This window comes from Hypanus sabinus, chromosome 5, assembly GCF_030144855.1.
Source record: "Hypanus sabinus isolate sHypSab1 chromosome 5, sHypSab1.hap1, whole genome shotgun sequence".
Classification (NCBI taxonomy): Eukaryota; Metazoa; Chordata; class Chondrichthyes; order Myliobatiformes; family Dasyatidae; genus Hypanus; species Hypanus sabinus.
Genome location: NC_082710.1, coordinates 155229290 through 155246848, shown reverse-complemented (window position 1 = coordinate 155246848; position 17559 = coordinate 155229290). Strand labels below are relative to the sequence as shown.

At 43.3% G+C, this 17559-nt stretch overlaps 1 protein-coding gene across 3 annotated transcripts in view; it reads left to right on the top strand.

The window, feature by feature from the left end:
- Window positions 1-17559, top strand: part of LOC132394485 (uncharacterized) — a 96903-nt gene that overhangs the window by 59503 nt on the left and 19841 nt on the right. For all 3 annotated transcript variants that reach the window (XM_059970697.1, XM_059970696.1, XM_059970695.1), the window contains 3 exons: window positions 13517-13609; window positions 16698-16817; window positions 16907-16990. In XM_059970697.1, coding sequence (XP_059826680.1) covers window positions 13517-13609; window positions 16698-16817; window positions 16907-16990 — 297 coding nt within the window. The remainder of the gene's footprint in view (window positions 1-13516; window positions 13610-16697; window positions 16818-16906; window positions 16991-17559) is intronic.

Here is a 17559-nt window from a genome sequence, read left to right as displayed (position 1 = left end):
GATAGGTGAAACTGGGGAGGGGGGTTAAGGAAATAGTTGGGAAGTCGATTGGTGTAAGAGATAAAGGGCTGGAGAAGGTGGAATCTGATAGGAGAGGATATAAGGCCATGGAAGAAAGAAAAGTGGGGAGGAGCACCAGAGGAAGGAGATGGGGAATGGGGGGGGGAATAACCAGTAGTTCGAAAATTCGATGTTCATGCCACCAGCTGGGAGTGTACACAGATGGAATATAAGGGGTTGCTCCTCCAACCTGAGTATGGCCTTATCATCACAGTAGAGGAGGCCATGGATGGACATGTCGGAATGGGAAGTGGAATTAAAATGGGTGGCCTCTGGGAGATTCTGGTTTTTTTTCTGCTGGACAGAACGTAGGTGCTCAGCAAAGCGATCTCCCAGTTGATGTCAGGTCTCACCGATCTACAAGAGGCCACACCAGGAGTACTTTGTAGGAATCGCTCTCTACGCAACTCCCTTGTCCATTTGTCCCTCCCACTGATCTCCCTCCTGGCACTTATCCTTGCAAGCGGAACAAATGCTACACCTGCCCCTACACCACCTCCCTCACTACCTTCAGGGCCCCAAACAGTCCTTCCAGGTGAGGGAGTATTTCGCCTTTGAGTTTGTAGGGTTGTATACTGTGTCCAGTACTCCCGGTGTAGCCTCTTGTATATTGGTGAGACCGATGTAGAATCAGAATCAGGTTTATTATCACTGACATGTGACGTGAAATTTGTTACCTTAGCAGCAGCAGTTCAATGCAATACGTAATCTAGCAGGGAAAAAAATAAATAAAATAAGAATAACAAGTATTACAATTACAGTATAATATATTGAATACATTTTTTAAAATTGCAAACACAGAAATACTGTAAAAAGTAAGGTGGTGTCCAAAGATTCAATGTCCATTTAGGAATCAGATGGCAGAGGGAAAGAAACTGTCCCTGAATCATTGAGTATGTGTCTTCAGGCTTCTGTACCTCCTACCTGACGGTAACAGTGAGAAAAGGACATGCCCCTGGGTGCTGGAGGTCTTTAATAATGGACGCTGCTTTTCTGAGACACCGGTCCTTGAAGATGTCCTGGGTATTTTGTAGGCTAGTACCCAGGATGGAACTGACTAGATTTACTCCTTTTTGCAGCTGCTATCGGTCCTGTGCAGTAGCCATTCCATACCAGACAGTGATGCAGCCTGTCAGAACTCTCCACTGTACAACTATAGAAGTTTTTGAGTGTATTTGTTGACATACCAAATCTCTTCAAACTTCTAATGAAGTATAGCCGCTGTCTTGCCTTTTTTATAACTACATTGATATGTTGGGACCAGATTAGATCCTCAGAGATCTTGACACCCAGGAACTTGAAACTGCTCACTCTCTTCATTTCTGATCCCTCTATGAGGATTGGTAAGTGTTCCTTCATCTTGCCCTTCCTGAGGTTCACAATCAGCTCTTACGTCTTACTGACGTTGAGTGCCAGGTTGTTGCTGGGGCACCACTCCACTAGTTGGCATATTTCACTCCTGTACACACTCTCGTCACCACCTGAGATTCTCCCAACAATGGTTGTATTGTTAGCGAATTTGTAGATGGTATTTGAGCTATGCCTAGCCACAGAGTCATGTGTATATAGAGGGTAGAGCAGTGGGCTAAGTACACACCTTTGAGGTACGCCAGTGTTGATCATCAGTGAGGAGAATATGTTATCACCAATCTGCACAGACTGTGGTCTTCTGGTTAGGAAGGCAAGGATCCAATTGCAGAGGGAGGTACAGAGGCCAAGGTTCTGCAACTTCTTAATCGGGATTGTGCAAATGATGGTATTAAGTGCTGAGCTATAGTCGATGAACAGCATCCCGACATAGGTGTTTGTGTTATCCAGGTGGTCTAACGCTGTGTGGTGAGCCATTGAGATTGGGAGACTACTTTGCCGAGCCAGAAAAAGCAGGATCTTCCAGTGGCCACCTATTTAATTCCACTTCCCATTCTGGTATGTCCATCCATGGCCTCCTCCACTGTCGTGATGAGGCCACACTTAGGTTGGAGCAACAACACATTGTATTCCATTTGGGTAGCCTCCAACCTGATGGTATGAACATAGATTTCTAGAACCTCCGGTAATGCCCACCCCTCCCTTCACCATTCACTATACCCTTTCCCCTCTTTCACCTTATCTCCTTACCTACCCATTACCTCCCTCTGGTGCTCCTGCCCCTTTTTTTTCTTTCAAGACCTTCTGTCCTCTCCTATCAGACTAAACCTTCTCCAGCCCTGTATCTCTTTCAGCAATCAATTTCTCAACTCTTTTCTTTACCCCTTCCCCTCCACCCAATCAGGTATTATTTCCTGTAATACCATGGATTCTGATTTTGTTAAGCAGCCTCACATTCAGCAGCTTGTGAAAGATCTTCTGAAATCCAAGTAAGCAACATCCTTTGACAACTCTCCTTTGTCTGTCCTGCCTATTACTTCCTAAAATAATTACAACAGATTTTCCCTCAAGGAAACGATGCTGACCTTGGCTTATTTTATCATGTTCCTTCAAGTACCCTGAAACCTGATTCTTGACAATCTTCCCAACCACTGCGGTTAGGGTAACTTGGCCTATAATTTCCTCTTGACTGCCTCCCTCCCATTTTGAGGAATGGGGTGACTTTTGCAATTTTCCAGTTCTCTGGAACCATGCCAGAATCCCTTGATTCTTGAAAGGTCATTACTAATGCCTCCAAAATCTCTTCAGCCACCTCTTTCAGAAACATTTGGTGTAGACCATTTAGTCCAGGAACCTTCTCCCTAGTAATATCAAATTCACACATTTCTGCCCCCTGACATTTCTGGCATACTGCTAGTATTTACCACAGTAAAGACTGATGCAAAATACTTACTTGATTCATCCGCCATTTCCTCGTCCCCCAGTACTACTTTTCTAGTGGTATTTGCCAGCAGTCTGATATCTACTCTCACCTTTCTTTTACTCTTTATGTATCTGGAAAAAAACTTTGTATCCTCTTTGATGTTATTGGCTAGCTTCATTTTTTCCCTCATTATGGCTTTCCAGTTTCCTCCTGTTGGTTTTTAAAAGTTTCCCACTCCTCAAACTTCCCACTAATTTTTGCTCGATTATATGCCCTCTCTTTTGTTTTTATTTTTGGTCATCCTTTAGAATTCTTCTTTGGGATATATATCTATCCTACACCTTCCTAATTGTCCCAAAAACTCCAGCCATTGGTGCTCTGCCATCATCCCTGCTAGTGTCCCCTTCCAATCAACTTTGGCCTGCTCCTCTTTTGTGGTTTTGTAATTTCCTTCCCTCCACTATAATACTGATATATCTGACTTTAGCTTCTCCCTCTCAGACTGCAGGTGGGTTCATTTATGATCACTGCTGCCTAAGTGGTCCTTTACGATCCCTAATAAAATTGAGTTCATGACACAACTCCCAATCCAGAATTGTCTTTTCCCTGGTGGGCTCAACCACAAGCTGCTCTAAAATGCTATTCTGTAGACTTGATATAAATTCTCTGTTGGGTTCCAGTGTCAACCTGATCATACCAATCTAATTGCATGTTGAAATTTCCCATTGCCCTTTTTACAAGGCCCAAAACATTGACTGCTCACTCTTTTCCATATATACTATCTGGCCTGCTGTGTTCTTCCAGCATTTTGTGTGTGTTGCTTTTCAGTTCCAGCATTTGCACAATTCCTGATGTTTGTGTCTTTACACTTGCGGTTTCTCAACTCTACTTTCAAGGGTTCTACACCTTTCAATCCTATGTCTTTCTAAGGATTTGATTTAATTTTTACCTACAGAGCCACCCCACCCCCTCTGCTTACCTGCCTGTCTTTTCAATATACTGTATTGTATATCCTTGGATGTAAAGCTCCCAGCTATTTCAGCCACAATTCAGTGATGCCCACAACAATATACAGTTGAAGTCTAAAGTTTACATACACTGTAGCCAAATACATTTAAAGTCAGTTTTTCACAATTCCTAACATTTAATCCTAGAAAACATTCCTTGTCTTAGGTCGGTTAGGATCACTACTTCATTTTAAGAATGTGAAATGTCAGAATAATAGCAGAGAGAATGATTTATTTCAGCTTTTATTTCTTTCATCACATTCCCAGTGGGTTAGAAGTTTACATACACTTTATTAGTATTTGGTAGCATTGCCTTTAAATTGTTTAACTTGGGTCAAACGTTTTGGGTAGCCTTCCACAAGCTTCTCACAATAAGTTGCTGGAATTTTGTTCCATTCCTCCAGACAGAACTGGTGTAACTGAGTCAGGTTTGTAAGCCTCCTTGCTCACACATGCTTTTTAAGTTCTGCCCACAAATTTTCTATCGGATTGAGGTCAGGGCTTTGTGATGGCCACTCCAGTACCTTGACTTTGTTGTCCTTAATCAATTTTGCCACAACTTTGGAGGTATGCTTGGGGTCGTTGTCCATTTGGAAGACCCATTTACGACCGAGATTTAACTTCCTGACTGATGTCTTGAGATGTTGCATCAATATTTCTGCATAATTTTCCTTCCTCATGATGCCTTCTATTTTGTGAAGTGCACCAGTCCCTTTTGCAGCAAAGCACCCCCACAACATGATGCTGCCATCTCCATGCTTCACGGTTGTGCTGGTGTTCTTCGGCTTGCAAGCCTCACCCTTTTTTCCTCCAAACATAATGATGGTCATTCTGGCCAAACAGTTCAATTTTTGTTTCATCAGACCAGAGGATATTTCTCCAAAAAATAAGATCTTTGTCCCCATGTGCAATTGCAAACTGTAGCCTGGCTTTTTTATGCCGGTTTTGGAGCAGTGGCTTCTTCCTTGATGAGCAGCCTTTCAGGTTATGTCGATATAGGACTCGTTTTACTGTGGATATAGATTCTCGTCTACCCGTTTCCTCCAGCATCTTCACAAGGTCCTTTGCTGTTGTTCTGGAATTGATTTGCACTTTTTGCACCAAAGTACGTTCATCTCAAGGAGTCAGAATTCGTCTCCTTCCTGAGCGGTATGACGGCTGCATGGTCTCATGGTGTTTATACTTGCATACTATTGTTTGTACAGATGAACGTGGTACCTTCAGGTGTTTGGAAATTGCTCCCAAGGATGCACCAGACTTGTGGAGGTCCACAATTTTTTTTTCTGAGGTCCTGGCTGATTTCTTTTGATTTTGTTTGTAAACTTCTGACCCACTGGAATTGTGATATAGTCAACTAAAAGTGAAATAATCTGTCTGTAAACAATTGTTGGAAAAATTACTCATGAGAAGCTTATGGAAGGCTACCCAAAACCTAATTCTAACAAGGTGTATGTAAACTTCTAACCCATTGGGAATGTAATAAACAAAATAAAAGCTGAAATAAATCATTCTCTCTACTATTATTCTGACATTTCACATTCTTAAAATAGTGATCCTAACTTACCTAAGACAGGGAATGTTTTCTAGGATTAAATGGCAGGAATTGTGAAAAAATGAGTTTAAATGTATTTGGCTATGGTGTATGTAAACTGCTGACTTCAACTGCACCTACCAATCTCTTACTGCCATGCAAGATCATCTACCTTATTCCATATAAGATAAATTTTTTTTTATCCTGATGGAAATTACTGCTGCTGTAAAAAAAAAGACTGCCATATCCAGCGGGCAGGATTTGGAGCTGGCAGCGGAGTGAGAGCCAGCAGAGTGGTAAGGCTTTGATTTAAAGAGCTTAGGGGTAACGGGACGAGGCGAGGTAGGTCTACCTGTGCTAATTGCGGAAAGGGGGATGTATGTGTGTGAGACCAGTTTTCTGTGCTCGGTGTCAGATGTGGAAAGTCCTGGAGTCTCCCAGCCTCCTGAACGGCCATATCTGCACCCGGTGTGTAGAGCTGCAGCTCCTGAGGGACCGAGTTAGGGAACAGGAGATGCAGCTTGATGACCTTCGTCTGGTCAGGGAGAGCGAGGAGGTGACAGAGAGGAATTACAGGCAGGTGGTCACACCGGGGCCATGGGTTTCAAACAAGTAGGTCACAGTCAGGAGGGGGAAGGGGAAGAGTCAGGTACTAGAGAGTACCCCTGTGGCTGTACCCCTTGACAATATATGCTCCTGTTTGAATACTGTTGGTGGGGACAGCCTACCTGGGGGAAGCAACAGTGGTCGTGCCTCTGGCACAGAGTCTGGCCCTGTGGCTCAGAAGAGTAAGGAAGGGAAGAGGAAGGCAGTAGTGATAGGGAACTCTATAGTTTGGGGGTCAGACAGGTGATTCTGTGGACGCAGGAAAGAAACTCGGATGGTAGCTTGCCTCCCAGGTGCCAGGGTCCAGGATATTTCAAATCGCGTCCAAGATATTTTGCAGTGGGAGGGAGAACAACCAGAGGTCATGGTACATATTGGTACCAATGACGTGGGTAGGAAAAGGGACGAGGTCCTGAAAAAAAGAGTACAGGGAGTTGGGAAGGATGTTGAGAAGCAGGACTGCAAAGGTAGTATTCTCAGGATTACTGCATGTGCCATGCGATAGAATAGGAATAGAATGAGGTGGAAGATAAATGCATGGCTGAAGGATTGGAGCAGGGGGCAGGGATTCAGATTACTGGATCATTGGGACGTCCTTTGGGGCAGGTGCGACCTGTACAAATAGGATGGGTTGCACTTGAATCCCAGGGGGACCAATATCCTGGTGGGGAGGTTTGTTGAGGCCACTGGGGAGAGTTTAAACTAGAATTGTTGGGGGTGGGAACCGCACTGGGGAAAAGTAGGTTGGCTCACAAATAGAGTAAGCTTATAGACAATGTGAGAGAGAGGATAGACAGGTGATAGAGAAGGGACGCTCTCAAACTGAACGTTTGAGATGTGTCTATTTTAACGCAAGGAGTGTTGTGAACAAAGCGGATGAGCTTAGGGCATGGATCAGTACTTGGAGATATGATGTGGTGACTTGGATGGTTCAAGGACAGGAATGGTTACTTCAAGTGCCGGATTTTAGATGTTTCAGAAAGGACAGGGAGGGAGGCAAAATAGGTGGGGCCTTGGCACTGTTGATCAGAGTGTCACGGCTGCAGAAAAGACAGACGCCATGGAGGGATTATCTATGGAGTCTCTATGGGTGGAGGTTAGGAACAGGAAGGGGTCAATAATGTTACTGGGTGTTTTTCATAGGCTGCTGAATAGTAACAGGGATATTGGAAGAGCAGATAGGTAAAGAGATCCTCGATAAGTGTAAAAATAACAGAGTTGTCATGATGGGAGATTTTAATTTCCCAATTATTGATTGGCATCTCCCTAGAGCAATGGGTTTAGATGGGGTGGAGTTTGTTAGGTGTGTTCAGTAAGGTTTCTTGACACAGTATGTAGATAAGCCTACAAAAGGAGAGACTGTACTTGATTTGGTGTTGGAAAATGAACCTGGTCAGGTGTCAGACCTCTCAGTGGGAGAGCATTTTCGAGATAGTGATCATAATTCTATCTCCCTTACCATTGCATTGGAGAGAGATAGGAACAGACAAGTTAGAAAAGTGTTTAACTGGAGTAAGGGGAATTATGAGGCTATTAGGCAGAAAATTGGAAGCTTAAATTGGGAACAGATGTTCTCAGGGTAAAGTACCGAAGAGATGTGGCAAATGTTCAGGGGATATTTGTGTGGAGATCTGTATAGGTACGGTCCAATGAAACAGGGAATTTATGGCAGAGGACAGGAACCGTGGTGTACAAAGGCTGTAATAAATCTAGTCAATAAGGTAAGAAAAGCTTACAAAAGGTTCAGAGAGCTAAGCAATGTTACAGATCTAGAAGATTATAAGGCTATTAGGAAGGGGCTTAAGAAGGAAATTAGGAGAGCCAGAAGGGGCCATGAGAAGACCTTGGCGGGCAGGATGTAGGAAAACCCCAAGGTGTTCTACAAGTATGTAAAGACCAGGAGGATAAAACATGAAAGACTAGGACCTATCAAGTGTGACAGTGGGAAAGTGTGTATGGAACTGGAGGAAATAGCAGAGGTACTGAATGAATACATTACTTCAATATCCACTATGGAAAATTATCTTGGTGATTATAGTGATGATTTTCATTAGACTGAAAAGCTTGAGCATGTAGATATTAAGAAGGAAGCTGTGCTGGAGCTTTTGGAAAACATCCAGTTGGGTATGTCGCAGGGACTGGATGAGGTGTATCCCAGGCTACTGTGGGAGGTGAGGGAGGATATTGCTGAGCCTCTGGCGATGATCTTTGCTTCATCAATGAGGACGGGAGTGGTTCTGGAGGATTGGAGGGTTGCAGATGTTGTTCCTTTATTCAAGAAAGGGAGTAGAGATAGCACAAGAAGTTATAGACCAGTGTGTCTTACCTCATTTAGAAGATTGAAATTTAGATTGGAATTGAGAAGATTGAGGGGGGATCTTATTGAAACATATAAAATTCTAAAGGGATTTGAGAGGCTCAATGCAGGAAGATTGTTCCTGATGATGGGGAATGTCCAGAACGAGGGGTCACAGTTTAAGGATAAAGGGGAAGCCTTTTTGGACCGAGATAAGGAAAAACTTCTTCACACAGAGAGTGGTGAATCTGTGGAATTCTCTGCCGCAGGAAACAGTTGAGGCCAGTTCATTGGCTATATTTCAGAGGGAGTTAAGTATGGCCCTAATTTCAGGATGCATTCTGTGATATTGAATTGGTCCATCTCATTGCAATTCATCTCACTGATTACAATTTGGCCCTACCACTTATTTATCTTTCCTGACAATCACTGCACACTGCATCTTGTGTGCCAATGCCACATCCTCTGCCCTATCACTCTGTTTCCCATTTGTCTACCAAATTAGTTTAATCCCTCCCCAAGAGATTTAGCAAACCTGTCCACTTGGATATTGGTCCCCCTCAGATTCAGCTTTTAAACCCTCCCTTTTGTACAGGTCATACCTTCCCCAGAAGAGATCTCAATGATCCAGAAATGTGAAACCTTGCCTCGTACACCAATTCCTAGTTAAGCATTCATCTGCCAAATTATCCCATTCTTACCTTTTACTGATGTGTGACACAGGCAGCAATCCAGAGATTACTGCCCTGGGGTCCTGCTTTTCAGCTTTCTATCTAACTCCCTGAATTCTCTTTTTAGGACCTCTTCTCTTTTTCCACCTATGTCATTGGTCAATTTTCCAAGACCTCTGGCTGCTCACCCCTCCTTTAGAATGGTGTAGATACAGTCCAAGACATCCCTGACCCTGGCACCTGGAAGGCAACATACCATCAAATATTTCTCTCACATCCGTAGGATCTCAAGTCTACTCTAATTACGGAATCCCCTAGCACTATTGCAGTCCTCTTCTCCCTCACTTCATTTCTGAGCCACAGTGTCATACATGGTGTGATGGGTTGTTTCCCTTCTTCCCCAGCCCCCCCAAACAGTATAATTATTATTGACGGGAACGAGCACAGGGGTGACAGGTGTACTCTGCACTGGCTGCCCATTTCTTTTCCTTCTCCTGACTTCTCCTGTAATCCAGGGGTGAGTACCTCTGTGCAGCTCCTGTCTAAGACCTCATTTTCCTGTATGAGCCTAAGGTCATTTACTAGGATATTGGCAGCAGAGAGGCCTTGTCCTACACCTAGGACATTGTTTTATCTTTAGATAAATGTAGAGTGTACTTAGACCTTGTTTTATTTTCCTTCAGTTTCCACGTGTCAAGCAAATTTGGAATCTAACAGATAAGCATTTTTGATGGCTTATCAGGGAAAGCAGTCGTAGACTATTTATGTTATGACAGCTGGCTTTGTTGAATAGGGGAGAAAGAACTGAGGACAGTAGTGACAGGAGATTCAGTTGTAAGGTAACCAGTAAGATGCAAGGTCACACACAAAATGCTAAACTCAGCAGGCTAGGCAGCATCTCTGGGAATCAGTTTAGTCAATGTTTTGGGGCAGAGGTCCTTCATCAAGACTGGGGGGGGGTGGGGAGAGGATGAGTCAGAGGAAGAAAGTGGAGGGAGGGGAGGAAGAACCACAAGGTAATAGGTGAAATGGGAGTGGGGGGGGGGTTGGGTGAAGTAAAGAGTTGGGAAATTGATTGGTGAATGAGATACATGGTTTGAAAAGGGGGGAATCTGATAGGAGAGGACAGAAGACCATGCAAGAAACAAAAGGGGTTGGAGCACAAAGGGAGGTGATGGTTAGATAAGACGAGAGAGAAATGGGAAAGGAGAATGGTGAAGGAGAAGAGGGGGGCATTATGTAAGTTTGAGAAATCGATGTTCATGCCATCAGGTTGCAGGCCACCCAGACAGAATATAAGGTGTTGCTCCTCCAACCTGAGTGTGGCCTCATTGAGGAGACCATAGACTGGCATGTCAGAATGGGAATGGGAACTAAAATGAGTGGCCACTGGGAGACCCCACTTTTTCTGGCGGACAGAGCATAGATGCTTGGCGAAGCAGTCTCCCACTCCGTGTCAGATCTTACTGATATGCAGGAGGCCACACATATAAAAGGCAAGATATATGTGTAAAAAGGCCCTTTTACACAAGATACCGTAAATGACCGCAACAGACTCACAGGTGAAGTGTTGCCTCACCTGGAAGGTCTGTTTGGGGCCCTGAATGGAAGTGAGGGAGGAGGTGTAGCAGTTGTTCCTCTTGCAAGGGTAAGTGTCAGGAGGGAGATCAATGGGGAGGGACAAGTAGACAAGGGAGTTACGTAAGCAGTGATCCCTGCGGAAAGAAGTAAGTGGGGGGGGTGAGGGAAAGATGTGCTTGGTGGTGGGAATCCCATTGGAGAAGGCAGAAGTTCTGAATTGTGTGCTGGAAGCAGAGGTTGGTGGGGTGGTAGGTGAGGACAGAGGAACACTATCCCTGGTTGGGTGGCCGGAGGAAGGGGTGAGAGGAGATGTGGTTGAGGGCAACGTTGATGGTAGAGGAAGGGAAGCCACTTTCTTTGAAGAAGGACATCCTCTTAGTTCTGGAAAGGTCAGACGTTTATGCCTCTGTTATACCCAAAAAAAAGAAACCAGTAATGCTCAAAATCTGAGATGATAACAGTAGTGTATATAAAGAGAGAAAGTTATTCTTTTAAGATCCAAAAGCTTGTTAGAATTCTTTGGAGGGTCTTTGATCATTCCACAGGTGTCCCTAACCTGTTGAGCATTTCCGGCACATTCTATTCTGATTTAGACTTCAGAATGGTTGTGACCCAGGTGCCGTGGTCAAGGGAGTCTTAAATGAACTGTCGAGCAGGGGGACAAGGCATTTGCTGTAGCATGTACCTGTACTAATGAAATAGATTTATATAAAAAAAGATGAGGACTTCCAAACAGAATGTAGGGAGCTCTGAGGAAATGAAACCGGAGGACTTCAAAGGTAGTAATCTCAAGATGAGAAACTGTCCAAAGAAGTGGTGTAAAGGGAAAGGATTAGAATTCCTGGGACTTCGAGAATGGTTCCCGAGGAGGTAAGACCAGTTCAAGTTAGTCAAGCTGTATCTGGGAGGACCCAGACTCAAATACTGGGAGGAGTGTTTGCTAAAATTATTAGGCACTTGGCAAGGGCCAATTTAAAAAAAAATGAGGTTTAAGTGGAGCACCAATTGTGGCAGCTGCAATTTTTGGAGTGGGAAGCTAAGGCTTTGGCTCAAGAGGCTGAGGCTGGGCTGATATTTTGACAGGTTTCTCTTTCATTCTTTATCAGTGACCAACTAGATTAGTAAGAATGGATCCCAAGGCAGTAGTGTGCCTTGCAAGATGTGGGAGACCCACCTGGGAGCCCTCCAGACTCCCTGATTGCTACATCTGCGTGAAGTGCATGCAGCTGCAGCTCCTTACACATCATGAGGATCTGGAGCTAGAGCTGGATGATCTCCAGTAGAATGAGGAGGTGATAGCTTGAAGCCACAGGGAGGTAGTCGCACCTATGCTACAGGAGCAGGCAGTTGGGTGACTGTCAAGAGAAGGTAAAAGGAATAGGCAGTTAATATAGTATATGTGTGGCTGTCCACTCAATATTAATAGTACTGTTTTGGATACTGTTGAGTGACAATGACCTGCCAGGGGTAAGTCACAGTGTCCAGGTCTTGGGCACAGAGTCTGGCTCTGTTGTTCAGAAAGAAAGGGGAGACCAAGTGCCAGTGTCAATACCCAGAGAATTAAATGGAATGAATATATTAAGTTTCCAGACAAAAGCGAGGGGCTGTAAGCTCTGAGGAGAGTGTGGAATGACTCCAGTGTGATTTAAACAGATTAACTGAATTGGCAGATCCTCTTTGGTAGCAAAACACTTCATACAATCAGAATCAGGTTTAACATCACTGGCATGTGTCAAGAAATGTGTTATTTGTTGCAGCAGTACACTGTAATAAATAAAAACAAACTGTAAATTACAATATATATAAATTAAAAGCAGATGGAGGGAACAGGCTGTTCCTGAAATGCTCAATGTGTGCCTACAGTTTCCTGTTCCACCTCCTCGATGGTAGCAAAGAGAAGAGGGCATGTCCTGGGTGATGGGGATCCTTAATCATGGATTCCACTTTTTTTGGGTATCTCCTTTTGAAGGTGTCTTTGGTGCTGAAGAGACTAGTGTCTGGGCTGACTGATTTTACAACTTTCTGCAACTTTTTCTCACCCTGTGTAATGTCCCATCTATAGCAGACAGACAGACATACCTTATTGATCCCGAGGGAAACTGGGTTTCGTTACAGTCGCACCAATCAAGAATAGTGTAGAAATATAGCAATATAAAACCATAAATAATTAAATAATGATAGGTAAATTATGCCGTGGAAATAAGTCCAGGACCAGCCTATTGGCTCAGGGTGTCTGACACTCCGAGAGAGGAGTCGTAAAGTTTGATAGCCATAGGCAGGAATGACTTCCTATGACGCTCATTGTTGCATCTCAGTGGAATGAGTCTCTGGCTGAATGTACTCCTGTGCCTAACCAGTACATTATGGACAATGATGCAAGCGGTTAGAATGTTCTCAATGGTACATCTGTAGAAATTTGCGAGTGTGTTTTGTGACATACCAGATCTCATCAAACACTTAAAGAAATATAGCTGCTGCTGTTACCTTCTTTGTAACCGCATCCATTTGACTCTTCATATGAATCTTCAAAGACATTGACACCCAATAGCTTGAAACTGCTCCCCTTTTCCACTGCTGATCCCTCGATGAGGACTGATGTATGTTCCCTCGACTTCCCCTTCCTGAAGTTCCCAATCAAAATGTAAATGGTTTACAGAAATTTCAACTGAACCATAATGATGCCTGTTCATGTGGTCTACACTTAGTCTTGTTGTGAATGAACTTTCTGAATCTTTTTCAATGTTCTAATGTCTGGTGCAATCCCAAGCTGGTTCACGTTTGCCTTTAGCTGAAGGTAATTCACCATGAACTGGTACACTGGTGGTTACTGTAAGCTTTAATCATTTGAGGTAAATAGTAACAAAATACAAAGTAAATTTATTATCTATGTAAATATCACTGTATACAACTCTGACGTTCATTTTCAGCAGTGAATTTAAGCAATTTTAATGTAGCAATTTTATATTTTTCCAGTGTTCCAGCGCCTGCTCCATCCCCTGATTATTTGTATTTTTCTGACTCTTGTTACCACCATCATTGTCCTCATTTTCTGGATTGGTATTAAAGGTATGTACACATAATTACACTTCCATTAATAGAGATAGTCAGTTCAGCATCCTGTAATCTGGAAAGCATCTCTTCCATTTTGTAAGTTGCTTTTGTTTGTAGACTACGAGGCCTCAACTCCTTAGTCCAACAGCCAGGAAATTGTTGAATGTTCCACTCAAGATGGTGCATGAGTTGGGTCGGGGATTACTGGGCAGGAGATGATAGGGAACAGGGTGGGTTCATTGGGAACCAGCAGGTGGTGCTGCCCTTGACTTTCTTGGCAATGAAGTGCAAGTGGAGTAAGCCTTTTTGAGTATATTGGTAGGTGAGGTCACAATCAAGCTGGTTGTTTTGTCTACGTTTCTGAGGTCTCTATTTGTCAGAGTTGGCCATGGTTGTTGCTTCCTAGCTGTCTAGTTACACAAATTAAGGTAGTACAATATAGAGCAAGCTCAGCCTCTCCACATCTGACGAACCCCAAAGAACGGCTGAGACCAAAGCAATTTGGCACTCAATGTAGGACTGTCTTAGGGACTCGAGCTCTGGATTTTTCCCTCTGGGTTTACTCCCGAAGCCTTCCCCATGAATGGGTCTAGTCACAAGGCAGCAGAGGTTTGAGCTCAGCATTTTCCCTTCTTCTGGATGAGCTGCCGACCACAGCTGATGAGCCCCATCTTCTTGAATTCTAATTAATTCCCAGGATTCACTGCTCTCTGGCTAAAGAAATTGAATTGAATTGAATTGACTTTATTACTTGCATCATATACATGAGTAGTAAAAATCTTTATCTCACACCTCTGTCTAAATGTGCAATTATAGTAATTTATATATAAATGATATGTACAACAGGATAGTCAATATAACATAGAAATATAGTATTAGGATAAATTAATCAGTCTGATGGCCTGGTGGAAGAAGCTGTCCTGCCTGTTGGTTCTGGCTTTTATGCTGCAGTACAGTTTCCCGGATGGTAACAGCAGGAATAAATTGTGGATGGGGACACTCGGGTCTCCAATGATCCTTCAGGCCCTTTTTACACACCAGTAAATGTCTTGAATAGCAGGAAGTTCACATCTACAGATGTGCTGGGCTGTCCATACCACTCTGCAGATTCCTGTGATTAAGTCCTGTACCAGGCAGTGATGCAGCCAGCCGTGCCCTTATAGAAATTTATTAGAATTTGTGGTGAAAGAAGGGCTGTTGTGCCTTTTTCACTACACAGCAGGTATGTTCAGACCACGTGAGATCCCCGGTGATGTTTATGCTGAGAAACTTAACTCTGTTCACCCTCTCAACCCCAGATCCATTTATGTCTATAGGAGTTAGCCTGTCTCCATTCCTCCTGTAGTCTACAACCATCTCCTTTGTTTTTGTGACATTGAGGGAGAGGATGTTTTCTTGACAGCACTGTGTCAGGGTGATGACTTCCTCTCTGTAGGCTGCCTCATTATTATTTGAGATTAGGCCAACAGGTTAGTGTCGTTAGCAAATTTAATTAGCAGATTGGAGCTGGGGGTGGCGACAGAGACATGGCTGTACAGAGAGTACAGGATGGGGCTTAGGACACAGCCCTGAGGGGCACCTGTGTTGAGTGTCAGAGGGGTAGAGGTAAGGGAGCCCACTCTTACCACCTGCCAGTGATCTGACAGGGTCCAGGATCCAGTTGTACATAGCAGAGTGTTCTCGGTCTAGCCTGGAGGGAATCATGGTGTTGAATGCTGAACTGTAGTCCAAGAACAGACTTCTCAAGTAAGCATCCCTCTTCTCCAGATGTGTAAGGACGACATGTAGAGCTGTGGCTATTGTCTCATCTGTCGATAGGTTGTGTCGGTATGCGAATTGTAGGGGATCCAGTATCTTTCTAGGAATTTCAGTGTTCATTAAGTTTCAATGAGATCAGTACTTCATTCTTCTAAGCTCCGGAAAGTATTGGCCTAGAGCTATCATATATTCCTCAGATGTTAACCCTTTCATTCCTGGGATCATTTGCATGAACCTCCTCTGGACCCTCTCCAATGCCAGGAAATCCTTTCTTTGTATGGATTACTCTCAATAGTCTTGTCAGTGTTCAAAGTAAATTTATTATCAACGTACATATATGTCATCATATACAACATTGAGATTTGTTTTCTTGTAGGCATATCAGTAAATCCATGAACCCCAGCCACTCCCTGTTTGACCCGCTGCTGTCCAATAAAAGGTTCAGGACACTAAAAGCCAGAAAAAATAGACTGAGGAACAGCTTCTACCCCAGAGCTGTGGCCTCCATCACACCACTCCCACAGAGTAATGACTGAATCTGTGAGCACACACAAGGACTCAAATACTTGCACTAATGGCACTTTTGTACATTACTGTGATTTTCTGGTGCTGCTGCAACTTATTTTCTGCGACTTAACTATTTAATACTGTTTTTCTATTACTGTCTTGTTTTTATCTACCATTTAGTTTAATTGCCTGAGATGAAGCTAAACAGAGTTTCATTGTACCTATGTATAATGACAATAAAGATCATTCAATTCAATTCAATAATAGAATCAATGAAAGACTGCACCCAGCAGGATGGACAAACAAACAATGTCCAAAAGCCAATAAACTGCAACTACAATAGAAAAAAAAAAATCATAATAAATAAGCAATAAATATTGAGAACATGATATGCAGAGTTCTTGGAAGTGAATCCATAGGTTGTGGGAGCAGTTCAGTGATGTGGCAAGTGAAGTTGATTGAGGTTATCCCCTCTGGTTCAAGAATGTGATGGTTGAGGGGTAATAACTTTCCTGAACCTTGTGGTTTGAGTCCTGAGGCTGCTGTACCTTCACCTGATGGCAACAGTGAGAAAACAGCATGATTTGGGTGGTAGGAGCCACTGATGATGGGTGCTGCTTTCCTGCAATAGCACTCTGGTAGATGTGCTCAATGATGAGGAAGGCTTTACGTGTGATGGACTGGGCCAGTACCAGTATTGCCTATAGCTTAGAAACAAACATGCAAAACAAACGATACTGTGTTTGTAAATGGTATGACATAGTTCATTAGTTTAATCTCCTTTAAAATACAAAGAAAGTTACAAGTTACTTTGCTCTCTTTGCTCTTTGCTCTCCAGGTGCTGACTTTCTAGTTGTGGTTGCCTTGACAACCATCTCCTCCTGGTTTTTGATCAGGTTTGCCTGTTGTGTTAATCTGAAGTTAAGCTGCTTGTTTGCTCAACAGCAACAAAAGGAAGGTAAGAATCAATTAATTTATCCCATAACATTTTCAGGTTTAAAATCAAAACTGTACCCTCAATATTGTTATATGTTCTGAACTTTACAGGTTTGCAATCTTTGGTTGGCTTAGACACCACTGTTGTGATCCCCATTTCACTTGTCATCTTAAAAAAAGAGATTCAGCAAAGCGGTGAGTTCATTGACTACCTTTGATATTGATGTAAATTGCTAACTTCATTCCCTTCTGGATAACCCATAATGATATTGTTGTGCAGGTTTCCCCCACTATCCAAAGGTGGAGTGTTCCTAGTAAACCATTTGTAAGCTGAAATGTCGTAAAACGAAGAAGCAATTACCATTAATTTTTGGGGAAAAATGGGAAAAAAAATTTTGAGCGTTTCCAGACCCAGAAAATAACCTACCAAATCATATCAAATAACACATAAAACCTAAAATAACACCAACATATAGAACTATAGAACATTACAGCACAGATACAGGCCTTTTGGCCCTTCTTGGCTGTGCCAAACCATTTTTCTGCCTAGTCCCACTGATGTGCACCTGGACCATATCCCTCCATACACCTCTCATCCTGTACCTGTCCAAGCTTTTCTTAAATATTAAAAGTGAGCCTGCATTTACCACTTCATCTGGCAGCTCATTCCACACTCCCACCACTCTGTGTGAAGAAGCGCCCCCCCACTAATGTTCCCTTTAAACTTTTGCCCCTTCACCCTTAACCCATGTCCTCTAGCCTTA